Below are 23,854 nucleotides of genomic sequence, written 5' to 3'. Positions count from 1 at the left end.
AATGTCATAACAACACCATCCCATGCCCTGCTTTTAAATAATCAAGAATTCAATGATCCTTAGAAACAGATGGGGTAGTGAACTATAATTTATTTTGCTGTAGTGCTATTTGTCTTAGATCATAGATCTTCCTGTAAGTGGTGATAAAATGCATTAAAAGGTAAAAGAGACATAAATTAAGGATATTGCCTCATTAATAGATTTTATTTTAGGAAATACTATAACATTTGCAATGCAATGGCAAGTCTTGCAAAAAAATAATAAAATGTCTAACTCTCATCCTAAATATTAAGGAATATTTAATATGATTTTTGTTTTTTTTATTCGGTGTACTTCTGATTTAACACTTTGGCTTTATTCACTAAACAGCAGCCAGGGATGCATTCACAAATGAAATAATAGATCCAATAGCTCTGTTTACAGCTGAGCTATTTGAGGCTGAATTTATTATACATTCAATTCATCACCATTTGCAATTTGGAACTATTCACAAAAATTGTAGGAAATTGGTAGCCAGACCAATTGGAGTGTACATTGGTTATTCACAAGTATGAATCACCAGTAATATAAGGTAAAGTCAACATGAATTTTACATTAACGCGATTGTAGCAGAATTAAAAAAATAAATAAATTAATAATACATTATCTATAAAATGGCTCAAAAAGTAGGCCATTTAACCCATAGTCTCTAAATGTTTATTACTGCTACCCCCCCCCCCCCCCCCCCCCCCCCATGAAAAGTGCTGGTCAGCAGGGTGTTACATTGTAACATTCCTAAGATGCACAAGTAAAGTCAATGCATAAGCCAAGCTAGCAAGACTATTGGGTTCCCCCTGGAAAACGTAGGGGGATAGATTTCCCTTCTGAAACATGCCCATTTTCAGGGAAGTGCATTTCTTGCCCTGCCCAACAGCATGAAAAACTGATATGTATCCAGTAAAACAAGGTTGGCTCAGGCAAACACTACAAGGTGATTTCCATGAAGATTTTGTTTATTGTTTTTCCAATAATGATTTTGTTAATTGTTTTTCCAATCTAAAGTTGTTTGGCTTCAATCTAACAAGGGGTTAAGCAAAATCTGTTATAGTAAGAGTATTGGCATGTGGTCAGCCACGAAGGAGTTAATTTCCCTAAGACATTGCTTGCTCTATGAGCTGGTAAAGCCAGCCTCAGCCTCGTTCAGCACTCTGGACAGCTCTCAATGATATCCTATGGCTCAGCCAGAGAGACAGATTAGTTACATTTTACTAACTCCTATTTTCAATATGTTTACAAGAAATACAATCTAACCTCAGCCTTGCCAGGAGAGATAAATAAAACAGTTATTGTTATTAAAGAGATCCATTTACCATAGCCAAGAGGTTCTGCAGCAGCCAAATCAGTGCCTGCCTGACCTAGTTTATGACTACAACTGTCCCACACAGATGTATCCTTCCAGCTACACATTGTCACAGCATCATTATGAACTAGAGCCATGTGAATCATTTAAACACATCACCAAATAAACTATGTATCCGGTGCCATGTACAGTGAGATACATACCAACACACCCCCATAGACACTCCACTATATATAAGCAAGTGTGCTGCACCCTCCCCATTGCAGCCAGCTCAGCCTGTGCTCTCTCATAGGCTGGTGTGGCAAAGAGAATCTAGGAGCTACATGAGAAGTCCCCTTATAACTATCAGCATCAGACTAGCTGTGACAGAACCAGGGTCTAACAGAACCATTCACACACACAAACACAGAGCATCCTGACAGTTTGCTGCCCTACACCTACATCTGACAAGCTGCCAGACCAGGGATTCAGGGGATTCTCTGACAGGTGAGTTTGGCATTTTAAGGTCCTCTCTGTCCTTAATGCAAAAGTGCTTGTCAGTCTTAGTACTTACTGCTGAAATATTTAGAGATGTCCTTGTACTAGTGTCTGCTGCACAAATTGTATGGGCAGTGGAATTTGAAGAAGCTGAAAGAATCTCCCTGTGACTGAGCCTTCACCTTTTTATTTTACAATGAAATGCTCATCATTGATTGTATTCCATGTATTTACTTTTAAAAGAAATCAGACACAGATCAGAATTTAGATTTCTGACCCCACAGGCTCCTCCACAGGCAAGGCATCAGGATAGAGGATGATTACATCCTACTAGTAAACTGGGAAAATTAATATCTCGAGATAATATTATGTGATCACTATTCCTATTATCTTCTATGACAAATTTTCCATTTACACAGTTGCATGCTGTGACCTGGGGACTAATTACAGGACGGATGGATTTTATTTTCCAAACCTTCTGCTGCTATTGGACAATTGGATTGTTCCCTTAATGATTTAAATGTTACAGTCTATCATTATTCTGGTACTTCATTCATCTTTCATTGTGAGGACCACAGCTTCTACAGCTCCTATGTTCATGTAGCTTTTAGCAGCTGTTGGCTTTCGATGGAATTCTTCTGATGTGCAGATGTCTTATCAGTGCTAATATGTGAGTGCCAATGTAATTATTGCCTTCAGAGATAACAATTTGATGCTATCAAACTACATTATTTTGATTTTACCCAACAAAACATGTCTAGCTTAAAAAGCAATTGCAGTAGGAATAAAAGTGCTTTTTAGGGGTGAACGAACACAGGGTGTAATCAAAACTTTCAATGGAGCCATTCCCATATCCATTATCCCTTTTCATCTGCATGAGTGTTTTGCACAAATGGAATTAACCATTTTAAGTCTAGGCTTATTTTATCTAGCTGTTTTGTTTATTCGAATTTTTCCACAGGGGTTGGGCCTTTGAAAGAACATGTTTTTAACATTTAATTTTTCCAACCGCAGGAAATATTACATTGTCACAATGTCCCTAGTATAAAGCACACAGCCAAACCAACTCAGGAAGGCGTGAAATTGTAATATTATTTTATAAGAGAAAATGTAAGTCATTTTTGTAAATCTTCTGTTCAGAGACTTCTCTTAGTGTTCCATTTGCATTAGCACCGAGTATGTAAATGCTTTTTATTGGAAGATACAATAGATGAAATTCTGTTTAACATATAAATATTGAAATGGAAATTTTCCATAGTCTACGCTTGTCTTACTCCGAAAGTAATTTCAATTCTGCAAAACAAGTTTTATAAATAATCAAAAGAACTTATTGTAAAACAATTTATTTTCTGTGATATTTGTATTAAAGCTGTTCATCTGACAAATGCAAAAGAATATACGTTATAGCAAGTGTTGTGCTTAAATATTTTGCATCTTGTTTTTTCAGTATTTGTTAACGGTTGGCAGAGGATTGTGGGAGTTGTAGTGCAGACAAGGATCTAGCTATTGACACTTGTGGTCTGTGTTATTTTTTCCCCAGAGATGGCTTTGTATTGTACGGCTAGTAAATATAACACTGTATTTGCATTTTGTTTTTCTGTGTTGTGGAGCTGGGAGATTCTTAGACTGACTTTAAAATGTGAGCCCTTTGAATGCTGGTAATTGTTTATGATAAATAGTTGGGATTATGTAATTTAAAAGACAGCGGAGAATGGGTGAAATCAGATTCTCAATGCAAAGTAATGAATAATTACATGTTTCTAACACGATTCGTGAATAATTAGTAGCTTTGATAAAAACATTGAGTGATTTATTCTGAGTAGCTTTCACAAATATAATGTTTGGAGCTGTCAAATAAACTTCTAGCCTGTGGGTGGGTTTCTGTAATATATGGTTTTATGTCTTAGATTACCTTAGAGAAGACATAAGTGGAATTGGTCTGAGATTTCATAATAGGAGGCAAGATGAGCCAATTAGTTTGTATCTGTTGTTACAATCCATGTTAATGTCTTGACCTTACACAACTGTCTCTTCATTCTTGTCTAATTGCTATTATTTATAACTTAACCGACATTTAAAAAGTACAATTCTAGGATTGATTCAAATGTTACAGGGGTGTAGGCAGAGTATCTGGATCTATTGTGCTCTTACTGAAAAACCATTCACAAGGCATGAGCGGTAATCATTCATGTCATATATACATTTTCTCAATTAATTTACCTTCCCACTCAGATGCCAATCAATAATGTACAGTATAGTAGACGAGCGAAATCCTCATTGGTGTTTATTGTCTTGTTTTATGATTGCCTATTTCACGAGAACCCAGCACTGTCTTCAAAGTCAGCTGATCTATAAAATGTTTAGAATTTCACAAACTGTCCTGCAATTTACTTTGGTAAATATATCAGTGAGGAAAATATTTTCAAATATATCTTTAGGGTGGGCCCACACTCTAATTTAACCTTCTTTCTGACCATCTTTGAACTCTGTTGATACCATGGGACCCTGGGGTATCGCCGCCTATTGGTCCCATTGTAACACTCTCCTATGTAATCCTCTGGGCCTTTCATCTAGATGAACAGTCATAAAACAAACATGTCCAACCATTATCATCCACCTGTAGTTGAATGTGACAGAGAATTATGGGAAACGTAGTTCAACTTAAAAACTGTGAGGATACAACTGAATTTACTTTCTCTTAAATAAATGAAATATGATGTTTGCAATGATTGCCAATATGTTATTATTTATTTTTATTTGAGTAATAAGTGTTTAATGAGAGGTTTTGAGCTGGTAACACTATTAAACCACATTAGAGTTCTAGTGTTGTGTACACAGTAATAACTCTTATATGAATGGGTTCTTAGACTAAGCTGACTCATCCTATCCATTACACCTGTTATAGGAGCTCACATTATATTGTACAAAGGGTTAGATCTCCGTTTTAGAGATGAATAGAGTATCATTCTGTGTGAATCCTCACTATATTCATGGTTTGCATTGTGTTACCTTGTGTTAATCACTGGGGATGTTAGGTCTGTGTTGGCATTACAGAAGAAAGAGCAATTCCTGCTTATCTGTCAGCCAAGTATAGGATCTGGAACTCGGCACACAATTCATTTGGGGCCTTCAACGTACTGATCATTTGGCAGTTGTTGTTTTATGCTATGGGTTGGAGATTGTTATTTAAGGGCAGAATATTCTGATACATTACCCCTTCTTTTTAAAGTACCATCATGACCATTTCAATCCTCAATACTGTTCCATGATTTTGTTCATTCTAAACTGTTGCAAGTTGCGTTCATTTTTGTAAGCTGAATACTTAAAAAACTGAATTAGAGTGAGGAAAAGATAGATAGATAGATAGACTATCTTTCCATGCTAGACTTTCTCTTGGTTTGCCTTCCTTTAAACTCTTCATCTTAATGCCCATTGGCCTTGACATGTCCTATTTTAAATTACTGACGTGCACCAATAGTAATCTCTTACTCTGTCATATCTCTGTATAGGAATGGATATATGGAATGATGTCTGTATCTATGGATGGGTGGGTGGAAGGATGTATGTGTGCATATATGTATGCATGCGTGGGCGGGTGGTTGGATGGATTGATGAATGTATGGACGTATGTGTGGATGGGCGGGTAGTTGGATGGATGGACGGAGGGATGTATGTATGTATGGATTGGCGGGTGGTTGGATGGATTGATGGACGGATGCATGGACGTATGTGTGGATGGGCATGTAGTTGGATGGATGGAGGGATGGATGTATGTATGTATGGATTGGCGGGTGGTTGGATGGATTGATTGACGGATGGATGGACGTATGTGTGGATGGGCATGTAGTTGGATGGATGGAGGGATGTATGTATGTATGGATTGGCAGGTGGTTGGATGGATTGATGGATGGATGGATGAACGTATGTGTGGACGGACTGGTGGTTGGATGGATGAATGGAGGAATGTATGGATGTGCGGGTGGTTAGATGGATTGATTGATGAATGAACGGATGGATGGATGTGTGGATGGGCGGGTAGTTGGATGTATAGATTGATGGATGGATGGAGGGATGTATGTATGGATGTGCGAGTGGTTGGATGGATGGATGGATGGATGTGTATATGTATGTATGCATGAGTGGGTAGTTGGGTGGATGAGTGGGTGGATGAGTGGATGAGTGGATGGATGGATGGATGAGTGGGTGGATGGATGGATGAGTGGGTGGATGAGTGGATGAGTGGGTGGATGGATGGATGGATGGATGGATGAGTGGGTGGATGGATGGATGGATGGGTGGATGAGTGGGTGGGTGGACGGATGGGTGGATAGATCAATGAATGGACATATGGATGGGTGGATGGATAGATGGATGAGTGGGTGGATGGATGGATGGATGGATGAGTGGGTGGATGGATGGATTAGTGGGTGGATGGATGGATGGATGAGTGGGTGGATGGATGGATGGGTGGATGGATGAGTGTATGGATGGATGGGTGGATAGATCAATGAATGGACATATGGATGGGTGGATGGATAGATGGAAGGATGGATGGATAAGTGGGTGGATGGACAGACAGAAAGACAGATACATTTTGATATGATGTGTCAGTATGTGCGCAGATGGAGAAATTGATATAGATATACATGCGAATTCACTGACAACGAATGATTCTAGGTTAGTGTGTGGGAGTGAAGTCATGTTTAAATCTTGCTTTTTAAATTCAAGCTAAAAAAAAATCTAGGTTTTTAGCCTCCAGGATGATAACCCATGACGAGTATTTAACACGATCAACAACGGTAAATTTCTGACAGAACGTGGGACATTCTTATCAGACTCAGGCTGAAACACATGTCTTGAAACTATGAAGTTTGTTTAGTAGCAAATAATGTATTAGCAAATATTTTCCAATATAACCGAGCACGATTCAACAATTAGCGATAATGAACTTCAATAAAGTTCATACCATCAGCTCCACCACGCATGCTTGCTCTCTTTCAAGCCTCATGTTCAATCTATCGCCAAATCCGGTCATTTCCATCTCAAAAACATTGCGCGCATCCGCCCCTACTTAACGCCAGATGCGACTAAGGTGTTGGTCCAGTCCACTGTCCTTTCTCGCCTTGACTACTGTAATCCGCTTCTCAGTGGTCTTACGTGCTCCCAACTGGCGCCGTTACAGACCATAATGAATGCGGCTGTGAGGCTCATCTTCCTGTCCGCCCTCACCTCCCATGCCTCACCCTTCTGTCAGTCCCTACATTGGCTTCCTATAAAATATAGAGCTCAATTTAAAATTCTGGTTCTTGCTTTCAAATGTCTACATAATGCTGCTCCCACCTATCTATCCTCCCTTATACACAAGTATGTCCCGTCTAGGCCCTTACAATCTGCTGAAGACTTACGTCTATCTTCTGTCTGTACTCCCACCACTGATGCTCGCCTTCAATATTTCTCGAGGGCTGCACCGTTCCTGTCGAACTCACTTCCCTCCTCCGTTAGATGCTCACCCAGTCTCCACTCCTTCAAAAAATCGTTAAAAACCCACTTCTTCATAAAAGCGTATCAATTAAACTATCAAATAGCTCCTAACTGATTCCTCTTCTGCAACTGTCATTAGTCTAATACTATCCTTACCTTTTTGTGTCATTTTACCCCACTCCCTCTAGCATGTAAGCTCATTGAGCAGGGCCCTCAACCCCTCTGTTCCTGTGTGTCCAACTAGTCTGCTTACAACTACATCTCTGTTCGTCCACCCATTGTAAAGCGCTGCGGAATTTGACTGCGCTGTATAAATATCATAATAATAAGTGTGAATTGCCAGTCAAGATTTAAACCAAGATAACTAAAGTGAAAACACAGTTGTCTATTCATCTACTACTGGCTAAAAATGGGAAATTCAGCTTGAATTCCTAACAAGTCACACTTTATAATAATAGCTGTATTTGGGTCTCCCTGGTAAATGTTTCTTTTTTAATATGTTTCTTCTTTAATATGGGTTAAAGTGGCACTGTTACCTGACGCTTTCTTTAAATTAATCAGTTTCAAACAATGTTTTTCGGAGATTTATTTTATTTTCATCTCATCAAACTGTAAGGAATAAATCTGTCCTTACAACGTCAAAATATAATTTTCCAGTGTGGAGGTGACAATCTTGACGTAACGCTGCAAATTCTAAAACCTCTGTGAGGGGCGCAGAAGCAGTTACTGATAAAAAGAACAATTTAAAATTGAAACGTTTGCTGCCAACACCTAATTAAAACTTGCTATTTCCTTAATTGAGCTAATTAGTGTCCCAGCATTCCGATGTGCAGAGAAGTCGAAATACAAACTGTGTTTGTGTTAAATCAGCGTTTATTAAGTATATAATCACAAATAGCACAATAAATATGGCGTAAAGCTCCAATATGGGAAAGTCACGTAAACAATTGTCAGGATATAAACACAATTGTGGTAGACTCACATGGCTACAACTTTCACATCTTAGATCAACATAGTGACATGTACACAGATTCCAAACACGGCTCATTAGGGGCTCATTAGGGGTAGATCAGATCAATCAGAAAATAGAAAATGGATGCAAGGCAAGTTATTCTTAGCACTTTATTGTTACTCTGAAGTGGTTATGGTACTATTGTTCTAACATACTTTACACTGTTTTATGCACTTTTATTCTGTTAAATCTGTTTAATCTATTACTGAATTGCATGATGCGACATTGATGGAGATCAACTTCAGATCTGCTGTCTTGAAGGAGGGTCTTCTTCTCTTGCTGACCCTCAATTTTCGCCATCACCCGCATTCATAGCTTGGGGAGAGTGATGGACAAGCAAAAAGGGGGGTGGGGAAGTGGGAGGGTGATAGCATAAGGGGACCAAGAGCAGATAGGTAGAAGGGAAGTAAAAAATAAAGCAAAGAGGAGTGAGACAAGTGTTGCATGAAATTTTTTTTTATTGGAGTTTACACACTGTCTGGAGCCCCATCTCCAGGACACAGCACTTGACTGTCACCTACTCGCAGGGTCCAGAAATACTCCACGGTCCACCTCCAAAGAGGGTTATGGTCTAATCTCCTGGGAGAGAAAAAAAATATTATATGGGCCAGCTCATGTAATGTAGAGAAGAGTTAGTCTGTGTTGGATATGCGGGGCCACATCCTACATCACTCAGCCACCCTCGAAGGTACCTATAAGAGTAAGCAGAGTGATCAGGGCTATTAATCTGTAACAGTGTAACACCCCTGTGTGTTATCTCACTCAAAATTTAAATAATTAAGGATATATATTCCAGGTATCCAGCATTCTACAAACTCAAACAGATTCTACCAATTAACTTAACAAATGTAATTATACATCTCATACCATGCCCTCAGGCAAACCTCAACCTAAACAGTCCCCAATCCCAAACCTCGCACTCTCAGGTTACAGCGCCTGCCTCAATTATCCAGGTCATCCGTTCTTGTCAAAATGTGAGGTAAGGCGGTGTTATGGAGAGTTGTAGCATCCTTATCCTCACATGCTATAATAGAGGCACCTTGTATCGTTCATTCAGCCTGGGAAACATGTGCCTCCAATTTCTGTACAGATAAGGCCAGAGATATGTTCCAACATGTTGGAGACATCTTCTTTGGTTATCCTTTGGATAATGAGGATATCATTGCATCCCAGTTGGATTACCCTGGATCCCCTCCGGCCGGAGAGTGTGGGGGACAACAGCTCATGGAGCTGGAGGAGGTACCACTAGAGTTGTGCGCCATATTGGAGTCAGTCGTTTAGGACTGCAATGGATGCCATATATCTTGTCTGAGAGGTGCCTTCAGTGATCAGGGCAGGTTGAAGATTGCAGTTTTTGCCCATGTTGTTTATAATTATAGTGGCAAATACAAATTAGAGTTGACTTTCCCAGAGCCAGTGATTAGTGGTCAAATTGTGTTTGAACTACCTGTTAAAACCATATGCCTACTCGGCTCAGTTAATAACTTGTATTAACTTTTTTTATGCAATGCTCTGTTCTGTTTGACATCAGCCCAATCCTGGCACAGCCAGGGCACACTATGCAAAGGAGAAGGAGTAACAGATACATTGTTTCTGTTCTTCATCCTCTTTCTGTGCTCTCTCTATGCTCAATGGGGATAAGTAAACACAATATTAAAAACCCTGGGATGTGACGGTTTCTCTTTAAAACAGAAAATATCTGCTGAATAAATATTAGAAAGTAGATGATAACCAACACGTTTAAGCTCTAAACAGAATCTGTCGAGAATCCACAAGGGAATTGCTAATATCTGGGCAAAATAGTCAAGATGAAAAAAAAAAGCTGATTTAGAGAATTCTCTAATTCAATGATATTGACATACAATGTGCAATTCCATTGTTAATTCTCCAGAATTTGTAGTTTTGTTAATAAACCATGCAGTCTCAGCAATTTTAACATACTACACAATATTTTAAGGAACAATGTTGTTATTTGTTTCTTATATTGCGTTTCCTTTCTTCCACTTTCATGTAGTGTCTTACTGGTGGCCTGAAGCTCAGCCTCGGCTGTGAGATCAACATGCAAAGTTCCAGTCGCAGCCCAACATGGGATACAAAGGTGATACTTCTTTCTTGTAACTAACAGAACCCTTGAAACTCACCTCTGAACTTCCTAGCATCATGGAGAACAGCAGTAAATTTGACAGTCCCACCAATATCTCCTTAGCCAACAATGACTTGGTTTACAGCATGGTCGAGTATAAAGTCATCTCAGTGTTCCTGGTCTTGTTTATCTGTGGGATTGGTATTATCGGAAACATCATGGTGGTTCTGGTGGTGTTCATCACACGAGACATGAGGACACCTACCAATTGTTACTTGGTCAGTCTGGCCGTGGCAGATTTAATGGTGTTGGTGGCGGCTGGATTACCCAATGTCTCCGACAGCTTGGCCGGCACATGGATTTATGGTCACGCAGGCTGTTTGGGCATAACATACTTCCAGTATTTAGGAATCAACGCTTCCTCGTGCTCGATCACTGCTTTCACAGTGGAAAGGTAAGACAGGCCAAAAGTCCTCCAAGAAGTGACTGAAAATATATTACATTATGGCAGAAAGAATGCTCTCCAAACGTGCGCTGAAGGCAAATAACATATTTTATGAGGACGATTGTGTGCATTACAGAGGCATTAACCTTTGATTTTGTATTTATTGTTTCATTATATTTCTCTCTATGTAATGGATGGTGTACTTAGCTAGTTACAGCCGTGCTATTCTGAAGAATTAACAGTCGGTGTTTTCTCTGTTTTGAACTGATATTTTTTGTTTGCTACATTATGTATCTCAGCATCTTCACCTGCTGGAGATAATAGATAGGGTGTAGTAGAGAATGGGATAGATATAGCTCACAGAATGTTTCCCATCTTTCTCCTTTTATCTTGTTCTATCCTTTGTGTTCTCCTTTCCGTTTTCCAAATCTTTCTTTCTTTTCTTCCCTCTGTCTTTCTCTTCCTCAACTTTTTCCCCCTTTTTAATAAAAGGATACCAATGGGTGTATTTAGCACTAATTATTTAATGTATTATAAAGATGTCACAGTTATCTCAGCTAGTCCTGCCCATCTCATTACTGTGATTGAAAATTGGCAGTGATTCCCCTCAGTTGCACACGTTATATTAATTTAGTTTGTTGATGAATGAGACATCACAAGTAGATCTACTAAAGCAAAAAGTAACTACCATTATTGTGACTTCTGTATATTTCCCATGAACCTCTGTTGTGCATTCTTTCACAAGCACAAGGAAGACAGGGGCATCGCTAGGTGGGGGGGGGGGGGGCAGGCGGGGAGGTGAACACTGGCTGGAGCCCCAAGTGAGATCCTGAAAGTCTCGGGCCTTATTATGTCTCCAAGTCCTTGCTATCTTGAATGCACCATGTTTGGAGTTAATTATACAGCACAGAGGAGATAGGGCAGACGTGCCCATAAAGTTGATCCCCATATGCTGCTAAACTCCAACAATGCTTCGTCATTTTAAAGGCATGCAAAGCATCATAGGAATTGTAGTTCTAAAACATCTGCGGATCTACCTTTTGGGCACCCCTGGGGTAGGGTGTTAATGCTTTGGTGAAAGGGATAATAACAGAATGGCTTGAGGTTAACACAGTACATGTGGTGTATATAGATCCATGTTATACTCTGATACATTGTGCTGCATAGAACACATTAGGATTTAGGATTTGGACTTAGGACATGGTTTATTTTAGGAGGGGCCATAAATATATATACTCTTGGGTAGAAGCCCATGGTATTTTTGCCACTTAGCAACCTATGTTCCTGGCATGAGGTTTTTGCTATATTTTGCAAACAATTATATAATATTTATATAACACCAAAACAAAATAATACCTTGTGTGAAACTCAATTAGATGGATCATGTCATATTTACACCTCGAAGTGTCCCTCTAAATGCAGTTTGGTACCCAAACTATGATGTACAGTGAATGTATCTGTGGAACTTGTATATTGTACGGACACGATTACTGGTAAATTCAAACATTATGAAAATAAAAGGAATTTCATTTAGCCCCTCGCAAAATGTGCTACAGAGGAAAATAATTTGCACACAGCAGCGAGTATTGATTCTTCTAAATGTAATTTATTATAGTTTTTCTTGACATGCATTCGTCCACAGTTCACCCGGCTCAATGTGTAGGTAAAGAAAGGGGTTTGTTCGCTAAATAGCGAGTCATGATGAGCAGACAAGCATATTTCAAAATGTAGGATCAAAGTTATAGGTGGTTTTCAATGTGGAATTTCAATAGTGTATTTTTCAGAGATATGACAGTTCCACTTTAATGGACAGTACTTTCGTATGTTCTAAATGAGGTAACATTCAAACTATTACCACGTAGACAAAACAAAACAAAAGCAAAACCTATGGGTATATAGACTTGAGCAAAAGTTTGTTTCGCACGATTTGTCCAAATCAAATGTCTTTTAATCCCCCATCTTAACCCCTTAAGGACACATGACATGTGTGACATGTCATGATTCCCTTTTATTCCAGAAGTTTGGTCCTTAAGGGTCTATTGCCCAGGATCTATCTGTGGAGTGTTATTTTTTTATTTCAATGAATAAAACTCCACTTTTAAATCTCACACTATCATCTCATCTGCGTGTGGATTAAAAAACATTTGATTCTAATGAACCGTCCGAAACAGACTTTTGCACAAGTCTAATAGTTATCATAAGTACATTCGGTTCTTAAATATTTTTTATATCTGACAGATACATTTATCGATTATCCCTGATCTCTGTTTACCTGCGTTTATTCTCTAGGTACATTGCTATTTGCCACCCAATGAGGGCACAGACCGTTTGCACTGTGTCGCGGGCTAAACGTATCATTGCCGTAGTGTGGATCTTCACGTCGATTTACTGCATGCTCTGGTTTTTCCTGGTCGATATACACGTTAACAAGACCCAGCAGGTGGAATGTGGCTACAAAGTATCCCGTAACCTCTACCTGCCCATATACCTGACGGACTTCGCTATTTTCTATGTTATCCCGCTTTTCGTGGCCACAGTCCTGTATGGCCTGATTGGGAGGGTTCTGTTTCTCAGCCCCATACCCCATCATCCTGAAAGCACTACCGAACGTTGGAGGGAAAAAAGCTCCAAGGAGAAAAATGGCTCCCAAGCAGACACCAACAAAACTGCTAACCGACCCAGGCCCAAGGGGGCGCTCTCCTCCAGAAAACAGGTAATTTAGCAATACCACAAACGTAAAACAGGAGAAACATATATAACACTATGATGGTCTCACCAAAAATGTAAATGAGGCATTACTGGTGTTACTATTTTGTAAAATATGATACTCTCTGTATATATATTTTGCTGGAGATTTATGTAGATATATATATGTGTCTGTAAGTCCACCCATTGTACAGCGCTACGGAATTTGTTGGCGCTATATAAATAATAAAATAATAATAATAATAATATATACACATACTTGGCTTGGCACTCCCCCTTTCTGTTCATACATAAAATGAAAATTAATGCCCTGGTGCAATCCGATGTCGAAAATATATAGTATTGAAAAAAGAAATGCACTCTTCGATAAGGGAAGTGGTATTTTATTCCATATACATGTTTACATGTATCCAATCGACGTTTGGTGAGACATTGGTGAGTGCACTTAGAAATTTCTTATATATAGATTAATATTGGGGTAACACATTAATCTTAATGAAGACCCGAACGGGTCGAAACGTCGATCTGATACATGTAAACCTGTATATGGATTAAAATACCTCTTCACTAATCGAAGACTGCAGAGTGCATCTCTTTTTTCAATACTATATATATTCATTTATTATATTCCAATATGTATAGGTTTGTGAAAGAAATGTAATAATACTATTTTACCTCTTTAAGAGTGACACATTCATAACTGCACAAACTAAAGATCTTGTTACATGAAATCAGTCATAAATAAGACAATTCTAGCAAAAATAGGACAATCATGTTCGCATGCAGGTGTGAGGGCACAGTATGAGGTCACATTATTTTTGGGGTACCAGATTACAGGTTACATGACCCAGTGGCAGCTAACTTTCTCTGTAAAGCAGTCTTACGCTAAATCAGTACAATTATAGCTGTTCCAGATTGATATATTCTTGGGGTGATTACCTGCACCCAGTAAATAGCCTGGGGTGTATCCATGGCCCCTATTTCCCCTAGTTCGTGCATCCATGCACAGCACTTTATAAAGCGATCTCCCGGTACACGTGGCCAGTGCAGAATCTTGACTCACATTACTTTAACAAAGATGTTAATTTCGTGTAGGTTAAAGATCCCTATCTCTAATTATTTGCAAAGTTCACAGGTTGAATATTTCCCTGAAGGAATCTGTGCTCAGTACTCGCTTGCATTTTTGTATAATTAATATATTATCTTTTTGTGTTGAAAAATACTGACATATTCTTTGCGTGATTATAATTAAAATATTCTTTTTTTTTTTTTTTTAGTTTTTTTATAAAATGGAAACCTATCACCTTTGCATAATGATAATTCATTTCCTCCTGTGGAATTTATTATATTTTAAAATACAAATTTTACATCAGAATATACTATATATATAAACAGAAAGAAATGTGACTGGGTTTCAGTTCACTCCAATTCCCATTTAGTGAATAAGCCCTTCATACCTTGATACAGTAACACAAAATGTAAGGTGTTTGCATCTATAAAAAAAACAAAAAACAATCTAAGTACCAGAACCACTGCAGTATCCTGTAGTGACGATGGTGTCAGGAGTGCCTGGCACCCTCCCCAATGTAAGGAATCAATACATTTTCTAATGGTCTACATGGGTTGCAACATGCACCACTTCCTGCTTCAATGACAGCGGAATTGCTCTGTTTAAGCTAAGTGCAGGCCTGTCTTTTTGGCTGAGAGCAATCAGCTAATGAGCTGGACCTGCCCTGAGGTTAGCGCAGGAGAGCTAACAGAATCTTCGAACAGGAGATTCACACTCTGAGGACCAGAAGAGAAGTGGAGGGGCAGCGCATGGTGGACTAGGTACCATAACCACTATGGTGCTATGTGCGCACAGACAGATACTTTAGATTTTTTAGCATAACTTCCTTGTCCGATATCAGACATTGAAGGGGGTTTATTGTTACAGCGATCTCTTCAAACTGTTTCACTTCGAATTGTCGTATGCAGTAAGACATGCACAGTACATAGTACTTGGAGTGTCTCTTTAAATCAGCTACAAAGGGTTATTATTTCCCCAAATCCTTCCATTTCTTTAGGCGCTCCGTACATGTAAAGCAATTTAAGTTTGTAGACTATGCCTGCGAAATTATGGGGTTTTAGTGTTTCTATGAGATGTGTGATTGGCAAAGTGCAAGAGAAATACATTATGATGTCGCATCGAGTGCTTTGTCAATCACAGCGTCTGGCTTAGAACATCAACTACTAATTTGCACTGGATAACCAAATGGGGGCCAACCTTAAAATGCCGTCCAATTTCCATAGCAACATAACTATACTGCAAGCAGTATTCTGAATATTACTGTACGATAAAAGACAAAGTACTATGTGAAGACACTTCTAAAGGTTGGATGTGCTATGTCTGTGCCAATAGGTACATGAAGGGGTTTACACATTAAATGCTGAATTGTAGAGACTTGATAACTGAATTGGAAAATGTAGACTAAAATTGCTACGCTCGGACTACAACTCACATGGAGAATTATGCAAAATCAGTCATTTGGGCCTTAAAATCTGTCCATTTCTATTTCAATTTGCTGCTATCCGGTGTTTACTGAACAAACTCTAAAGTCTAGCGCCTGGAGATTTAGGATTAAAAAGGAGGTTAAACATAAATTTGGCTAACCGCCTAAAGAACTGATAAGGAAACTCCAGTATAGATGGTATATGGTGCCAGGTAGATTGTCCCGCATATTCCCTACTGCCTCTAACATGTGTTTGAGGTGCTCACAAGAGGCAGGCATAATGCTCCATACCTGGTGGACGTGCACAGCCATTAAGTCATTTTGGAGCATAGTGGAAAACATTGCGTCTAAAGCACTAGGAACAGACACAACACCCACCCCTGAACTATGTCTTTTATTTATATCACGAACACTCAGAGATCGGCTGCAGTTCTACTTTATCATACAGTATGTTAGTAGCAGCGAACCTTTTGATAGCTGGGACATGGAAGTACACTGATACACCAACATCTTTGGCACTGCTAACACAAATATCCTTAAATTTAGATTATAAATCCATGACACATGCGGCCATTGGACCAAAAAACACCTAAAAGGAGCATGCGATATATGGGACGCATATACAGCTAAACATTCCGATATTGCACCGAGCCCTGATAGGTAACCGGCACGATGCTGGGAAGATGGGCAGAAAACATAAGGGGGGAGAGGAAAAATTACATTTTGATAGTCGTGAGCTGTGTGAAGCCATGGTGATGTCACAGTGATGGAACGGAGACGTGGTGGAGAGAGGGGACAACAACATGTACCTGAGGGTCACATAGAGCTCGTTTTGAGGAGCATCGCAGTTGTGACTAGAGTGCCAATGGCAACTAAGGGCATCAACATCAGTTATGAGACGCCATACAGGGGCTAATCCCAGGAACTGATTCCATTCACGAGACACCAGTGTAGCAATATCTGTCCTGTATATAGTTGTTTCCTTCCTTGCTTGTCTTGTTTACTTTTTCTATCACAAAAATAAAAAAATTAGAGTTGGGTGAATTTAAGAGGGTGCGCTAGAATGGGGAAGTACTCACCGAGACCACACTAATGGTAGAAATATTTAAGAGTGTGTAGGTGAGAGCCGAAAGCAGGAATTCAGCCAGAAGGCATTGAGGAGGACTGTTGGCACAATATAGAAACCGATAGGGAGAGAATTGCCCCTATTTTATGAAGTCAACCGCCGTCCGGCACTGCTACTTAAGGGTTATCACCCAATTCTGTAAAATGGCTAAGCCGATGTATATAGGTGACTAAAAATGAACCATAGGACGAGAGCCTACAGATATTTTCATGTAAAATAAGACGCATGTAAATACTGAGCATATCAATTTGTGTATTGATCTATTCAGCAGAGCGTATTGGTATCTGTTGATTGATTCTGTTAACCCACCTATATCATTGTGAACTCCCTCTTTTCTCTTTTTTCTCTACCTCCAAATTACCTTTCACTCATTAAAAATTGTCAAAAAAAAAAAAAAAAAGAGGTTAAACAAGGATCTTTAGCATAACAGCTAATAAAGGAAAACTATAGTGTTAGAATTGTGCTGCTAATGCTCTAGTGCCCTTTCGGTTGGTTTGTTTAGGAATTCCCATTTCCAGTAAAAAACATAAAAAAAAGGACTTTACTTACCTTTACTTCAGTGCCAAGACTCCCTCGGTGCTGCTGCCCCTCCACCTCCTGGCTCCCCGAGACTATTTCTAATCCAATGCACCTCTATGAACATATAAAAACTGGTGCGCATGTGCCGTGAGCGCCCCGCGCAACCAAATCCTTCACACAGGAAAGCATTGATTTCACACTTCCTGTGAGCTTCCAGGTCATGTGACCCAGTTTTACTCAGTCAGTGAAGGCGCCCCTAGTGGCTGTCAGTGTTAAAGCCATTAGTGGGGTGTTGAACCCTGTAATGTAAACATTGCAGTGTTTTAAAATAAAAAATAAAATGTTTTACATTGCAGGGTTCAAACTAAGGGCTCGCTGCACCCTGACCACTTCATTATGATGAAACGGTCCTTTAATAGTAGTGCAACAATATTGATAATAATATGCTGCCACTATATGCTGTTGCGCTATATAATGAGTAAATTAAACATGCAACAAACTGTGTCCAAAGATATTTGGTTTTGACTTGCCCCCGCCCTTTTTTCCTTCCCCTTTTTTTTTCCAGTTGTACTTTTTGTTTGTGTTACAATAATTATAAAATTGAGACCTGTATAGGTTTATAACGTACTGTTTCAGATGTGTATCATGTCTCCTAAATAAAGAATTGCAATAAAAAGGTGACTTACGTGAACAAGAGAGGAGGATGACCTTCAGGGAAAGCAGCTTACACTATAAAAGGGGTGGTGGTACGTAAATATGTTATATACGAAATATATAATGTAAAATCTATAAAGGCATCAAAGGGTTTATTCATTAAAGACAAAATTGTAGTGAATTGACGGCCAAATTGGAAAACGTAATAAACAAAAATTAAAATAGCTGATTTGTAAACTTTATCCAATTCAGCTATAGTCACAGCTTGGTTATGCGAACCTAAGTTTTCCGATTCTATTTTTTTAATTCATTGGATTATTGTTGGGAATTCCAAGTGAATTTAATATTTATTGGATGAACTCCTGATTGAGTTTGCTGGTATAAACAGACTAGGAATTATCAAACATTTCTTCTTTAAAGGGAAACTATCGTGCTAGGAATACATATAGTGCGCTCCCTTGCGCCACCCTCTCCTCCCCCCTTTCTGTCATTTACCTGCTTCCAGCGCCAAAGTCTCTTGGTACAAGGTCAGGCTCTGCGTCTGCCCCATCTCTACTGATGTCAGCCGACGGCGTGCGGGGGGTGGGGGGAGGGGCTAATTTACATGTGCTTTAATTACAATTGCAGGTTTAAACTGACAGGGACACTGCACCCAGACCACTTTAGCTGCACCACCAGAGCTGAAGTGGTCTGGGTGCCTATAGTGTCCCTTTAATGAACCTTTGCACATAAATCAAATTCCCAGTTCTGAGCTTATTGGTATTGATTGTTTTTTCTGATCTACGTAATGTGTCGCAACATATAATAATACTTCCCTTCACGACCCATTCAGTAAAATCGCATTAGTAATGCAGACACTGAATTCGTTTACTGAGGTCATTGAAGTGTCGATGTGATCCCTTAGGGCTGTATTAACATGCATCGTAAATGTTTGCTGACTTGGGTAACAACTAGCAATTCTTTCCTGGAGAGATATTTGGGTCTCTCAAAATATATTTGGAACAGTGTCTGTGTATTATAATTCTAAAACATCCAGATGTGTAGATTGCTATATAGATCATTATAAAACATGTTATTTGGTTGTGAAATGACATCCTTTGGTCAGGGTGATTTACTAAGATGTGAATTGTCAGGAGATCAAAGTAAATTTAAAAAAGTCACTGTGTTGTTTAGATCAGTGACAGCCCCACAGACAGCTGTGAATGACAATCTGTCCGACCTGATTTGCTGATTGCTATTAAATTGACTAAATTGCCCGTTTAACTTTCAGGAAATTATGGAAACCATTTATTTTAATAATTCGGACTGATAAATTAATCTTTTAGGAGTTATTTAGTTTTAGTTGCACAGAAATTAATATTTCTCCTCATTTTAAAATATTTTATTTGTACTTAATCTTTTGCCCAGTATTTCTGTAGAGTATTAGCTGAATGTGTGTATATGTGTGTGTGTATATATATATACATATTCTATATGTGCACTTAGACTTAAAGATTTAATTTACGGTGGACAAAACGCATCCTCACATGCCTCGGTCACTAGGAGGTTAAAGAATACTGACCTTTTCAAGTAATGTCACACCCTGCCCCCACCCCTCCCTCCAGTGCTGTACATGTCATTGGGCAATATGCTATTATAGATGAACATGTATTTAATAGCATAGGGTTAACAGCTGCATGAAAAATGCTTTTATAGTAGTGAATTAGTTTCGTAGAGCACTTAGCATCCATTTGGTGGTGCCAGTAAGAGGTATTGCAGCTGCGTACCGCCCTTGAGAACGCTACCTGTGATCGTACTTTGCTCTCAGTGGGCCAACGTCCGCAATTACATGGGAATGGGTGGGATTCGGAGACTACAGATCTCTCTGCTCCCCTTATATCCAGAAACACAAGCTAAAACTGACGGGGAACTATTGGGAAAAAACTCTATATCATTCTGTTGTAGCACATATTAATATATGTTATCCTGCAAAGTTACAATGGCCATAAATAGATCATATTATATGACATATAAAATATATTCGGGATTATATTACCTCCTCCGGCTTCTCTATTGTCAGCAAGGGTCAGGGTGTCAGTAATCCAAACAGTTAGACCAACAACTGTCTGTACAGTAATCAGGGAACACGGCAGCTCACACTGGAGGGAACACGGCAGCTCACACTGGGGGGAACACAGCAGCTCACACTGGAGGGAACACGGCAGCTCACACTGGGGGGAACACAGCAGCTCACACTGGGGGGAACACAGCAGCTCACACTGGGGGGAACACAGCAGCTCACACTGGGGGGGAACATGGCAGCTCACACTGGGGGGAACATGGCAGCTCACACTGGGGGGAACACGGCAGCTCACACTGGTGGGAACACAGCAGCTCACACTGGGGGGAACACAGCAGCTCACACTGGGGGGAACACAGCAGCTCACACTGAGGGGAACACAGCAGCTCATACTGGGGGGAACACAGCAGCTCACACTGGGGGGAACACGGCAGCTCACACTGGTGGGAACACAGCAGCTCACACTGGGGGCAGGGCCGGATTAAGAGCACACTGGGCCTGGTGCTGACAATTATGATGGGCCTAATTACGGAATCTTATTGACCAAAAACACTAAAACACTCATGCCTCCCAAGCGTCATGTATCTGATGGAGATGGTGCTGGAGGGAAACTCATAGGATGAGGATATAAGAAAACCCATACTCTATGCTAATCTCTCTAATTTATGCTTTCATCTTTCAAGTAAATCCATAACCCCTAACAGCAGTGTCCAGTGAAGCAGGAAGTCAATGGGCGGGGTAAAAGGGTGGGCCACTGGTGCGAATCACGTGACCAGACCTGCCAAAAGGGGAGAACATGCCCAAAAAGGGGGCATATCTGTCCAAAGAATTGGAAGGTCAGCCTGGCATGAATGCATGTCAGGCTGCCCGCCAATCCTGCAGGCTGTCCAACTAACGGCATACTATGCAGGCAGCACCCTGAGCTTGACATAAATGCTTCTAATGATGCGCTCACTCCATGCTTTCTAAGGACTGTCCCCTAGCACTCACATGTCCACTTGTCTCCTTACCTTCTTACTAGCAGGCAGAAGTTCTTGGTATATAGTCTGAGACAGAGAAAAGGTGTTTGTAGTGAGTGTAGAAAAAAGGGAACATGCCACAATGTTAGAGAGACCAACGTCTGCATTACCTAAACTAATTTCATTGTCAGCCAGTCCACACAAGTTTTGTTCCCATACATCTCTCTTAAGCTTCCAGATTTAAAGGGACACTATAGTCACCATAACAACTACAGCTTATTGTATTTGTTCTGGTAAGTAGAATCATTCCATTCAGGCCTTTTGCAATAAACACTGCATTTTCAGAGAAAATAACTCCACTGGCCACTCCTTAGATGGCTGCTAGAGGTGCTTCCTGGGGCAGTACTGCCTAGTGTGCAGCACTGCCATTCAGTGTCTCCACCCTCTGCATGCAGACACTGAACTTTCCTCATACAGATGCATTGATTCAATTTATCTTTATGAGGAGATGCTGATTGGCCAGGGCTATGTTGGACTTGTGCTGGCTCTGCCCCTGATCTGCCTAGTTGACAGTCTCAGCCAATCCAATGGGTAAGTATCGTAATTTGCTCAGACCACCACTTCTGATGATGTCAGCAGACAGTCAGCTCAGAGGCAGAGCCAGCAGCTGCAGACTTGAACACAAGTTATATTTTACTATACTTAGGGAGGCAAGAAGGGGCCAGGTTGGTGGTTTTAACATAATAGGGTCAGAAATACATGATTGTGTTCCTGACCCTATAGTGCTCCTTTAAGCAAGAGTATGTGAAGAGTAGTTAGGGTTGCCACTTTTGTTTGAAAAAAATACCAGCGTTAATCATTTGCATAATCACAAGGAGTGACATCAGAGAAAATTCTGTAAAATCACCAACAAACTACTCACAGTTTGATTCTGCTGTATATATGGATTGCTCCCAGTGTCTCAGTCTCGCAAGCCACCCAGTGTCTCAGTGTCCCTATGTATCACAGTGTCAGTGTCCCCATGTCGCCCAGTCCCCTAGTCTCCCAGTGTCTCAGTGTCCCCATTTCTCCCAGTGTCCCAATGTCTCAGTGTGTCCCCATGTCACTAGGATACTGGGGACACAGAGACATGGGGACACAGAGACATGGGGACACTGAAACATTTAGGGAAACTGGGAGAAATGGGGACACTGAGACACTAGGGACACAGACACTGGGAGACATGGGGACACTGAAACATTTGGGGACACTAAGACACTAGGGACACAGAGACATGGGAACACATACACTGGGAGACTAGGGACACTGGCTGGGAGACGGACACTTGGGGACACTGGGAGACATGGGGACAGTTGTGGACATAGACATGGGGACACTGAGACATATAAGGACACTGGGACACATGGGGACACTAGGCACACTGAGAGACATGGGACACAGACACTGGGAGACTTGGGGACACAGACACTAGCGACAATGGATGGGGGACATGAGGACACTGGGAGAAATGGGGATATAGTGTCTCTGTGTCCCAATGTCTCAGTGTCTCCCAATGTCCCTATGTCTCACAGCATCCCCATGTGTCTCAGCATCCCCATGTGTCTCAGCATCCCCATGTGTCCCAGTGTCCCCTAGTGTCTCAGTGTCCCCTAGTGTCTCAGTGTCCCCATGTTTTCCAGTGTCCCCAAGTGTCTCAGTGTTTCCAGGTCTCCCAGTGTCTGTGTCCCCATGTGTCCTAGTGTCTCAGTGTCCCCTAGTGTCTGTGTCCCCATTTGTCCCCTAGTGTCTCAGTGTCCCATATGTCCCCTAGTGTCTCAGTGTCCCCGTGTGTCCCCTAGTGTTTCAGTGTCCCCATGTGTCCCTGCTGCCTTTCTCCCCCCCCCCCCATCCCTCTCTTACCTGAGTTGTAGAGCTGCTGTTTGGACTCTGTGCTGTGTTGCTGCTCCCCCACGGATCAGCAAGTAGTAGAGAGAGGCAGGGATATGCTGTAACTTCCTATCCCTGCCTCTCTCCACACACAGTGACCCCTACTGGCCGGTGCTTGTATTGCAGAGTAATCTCCATTTATTCTGAGAAAAATACCTGCATTTGTATTGCCGGTATTACTGCAATACTGGCACGGCCAGGCAGCCTCAAATACTAGTCAGGTGGCAAACCAGTAAAATACCAGTCAGGTGGCAAACCTAAGAGTAGTGTGTGTAAAAAAAAAAAAAAAATTATTATTATTTTTTTTTTTTTTTAAATGGGCCTATTCCATGGGCCTGGGCCTGGAGCTGCAGCTCCATCAGCCCCTATGTTAATCCGGCCCTGACTGGGGGGAACACAGCAGCTCACACTGGAGGGAAAACAGCAGCTCACACTGGGGGGAACATGGCAGCTCATACTGGAGGGAACACGGCAGCTCATACTGGAGGGAACACGGCAGCTCACACTGGGGGGAACACAGCAGCTCACACTGGGGGGAACCCAGCAGCTCATACTGGTGGGAACACGGCAGCTCAT

General features: G+C 40.7%; 1 protein-coding gene across 1 annotated transcript in view; it reads left to right on the top strand.

Annotated features, from left to right (window-relative positions):
• Window positions 1-1,618: 1,618 nt before the first annotated feature.
• The window catches only part of LOC134578743 (thyrotropin-releasing hormone receptor-like), a 30,606-nt gene continuing 8,370 nt past the window's right edge, over window positions 1,619-23,854 (top strand). The window contains exons 1-3 of the mRNA XM_063437768.1: window positions 1,619-1,825; window positions 10,324-10,846; window positions 13,127-13,550. Of these exons, the coding sequence (XP_063293838.1) occupies window positions 10,470-10,846; window positions 13,127-13,550 (801 nt within the window). The 5' untranslated portion in view covers window positions 1,619-1,825; window positions 10,324-10,469. The remainder of the gene's footprint in view (window positions 1,826-10,323; window positions 10,847-13,126; window positions 13,551-23,854) is intronic.

Source organism: Pelobates fuscus, chromosome 12 (genome assembly GCF_036172605.1).
Source record: "Pelobates fuscus isolate aPelFus1 chromosome 12, aPelFus1.pri, whole genome shotgun sequence".
In the NCBI taxonomy this organism is placed as follows: domain Eukaryota; kingdom Metazoa; phylum Chordata; class Amphibia; order Anura; family Pelobatidae; genus Pelobates; species Pelobates fuscus.
The sequence above is the reverse complement of the archived record's forward strand: the minus strand, read 5'-3'. Positions and strand labels throughout refer to the sequence as shown.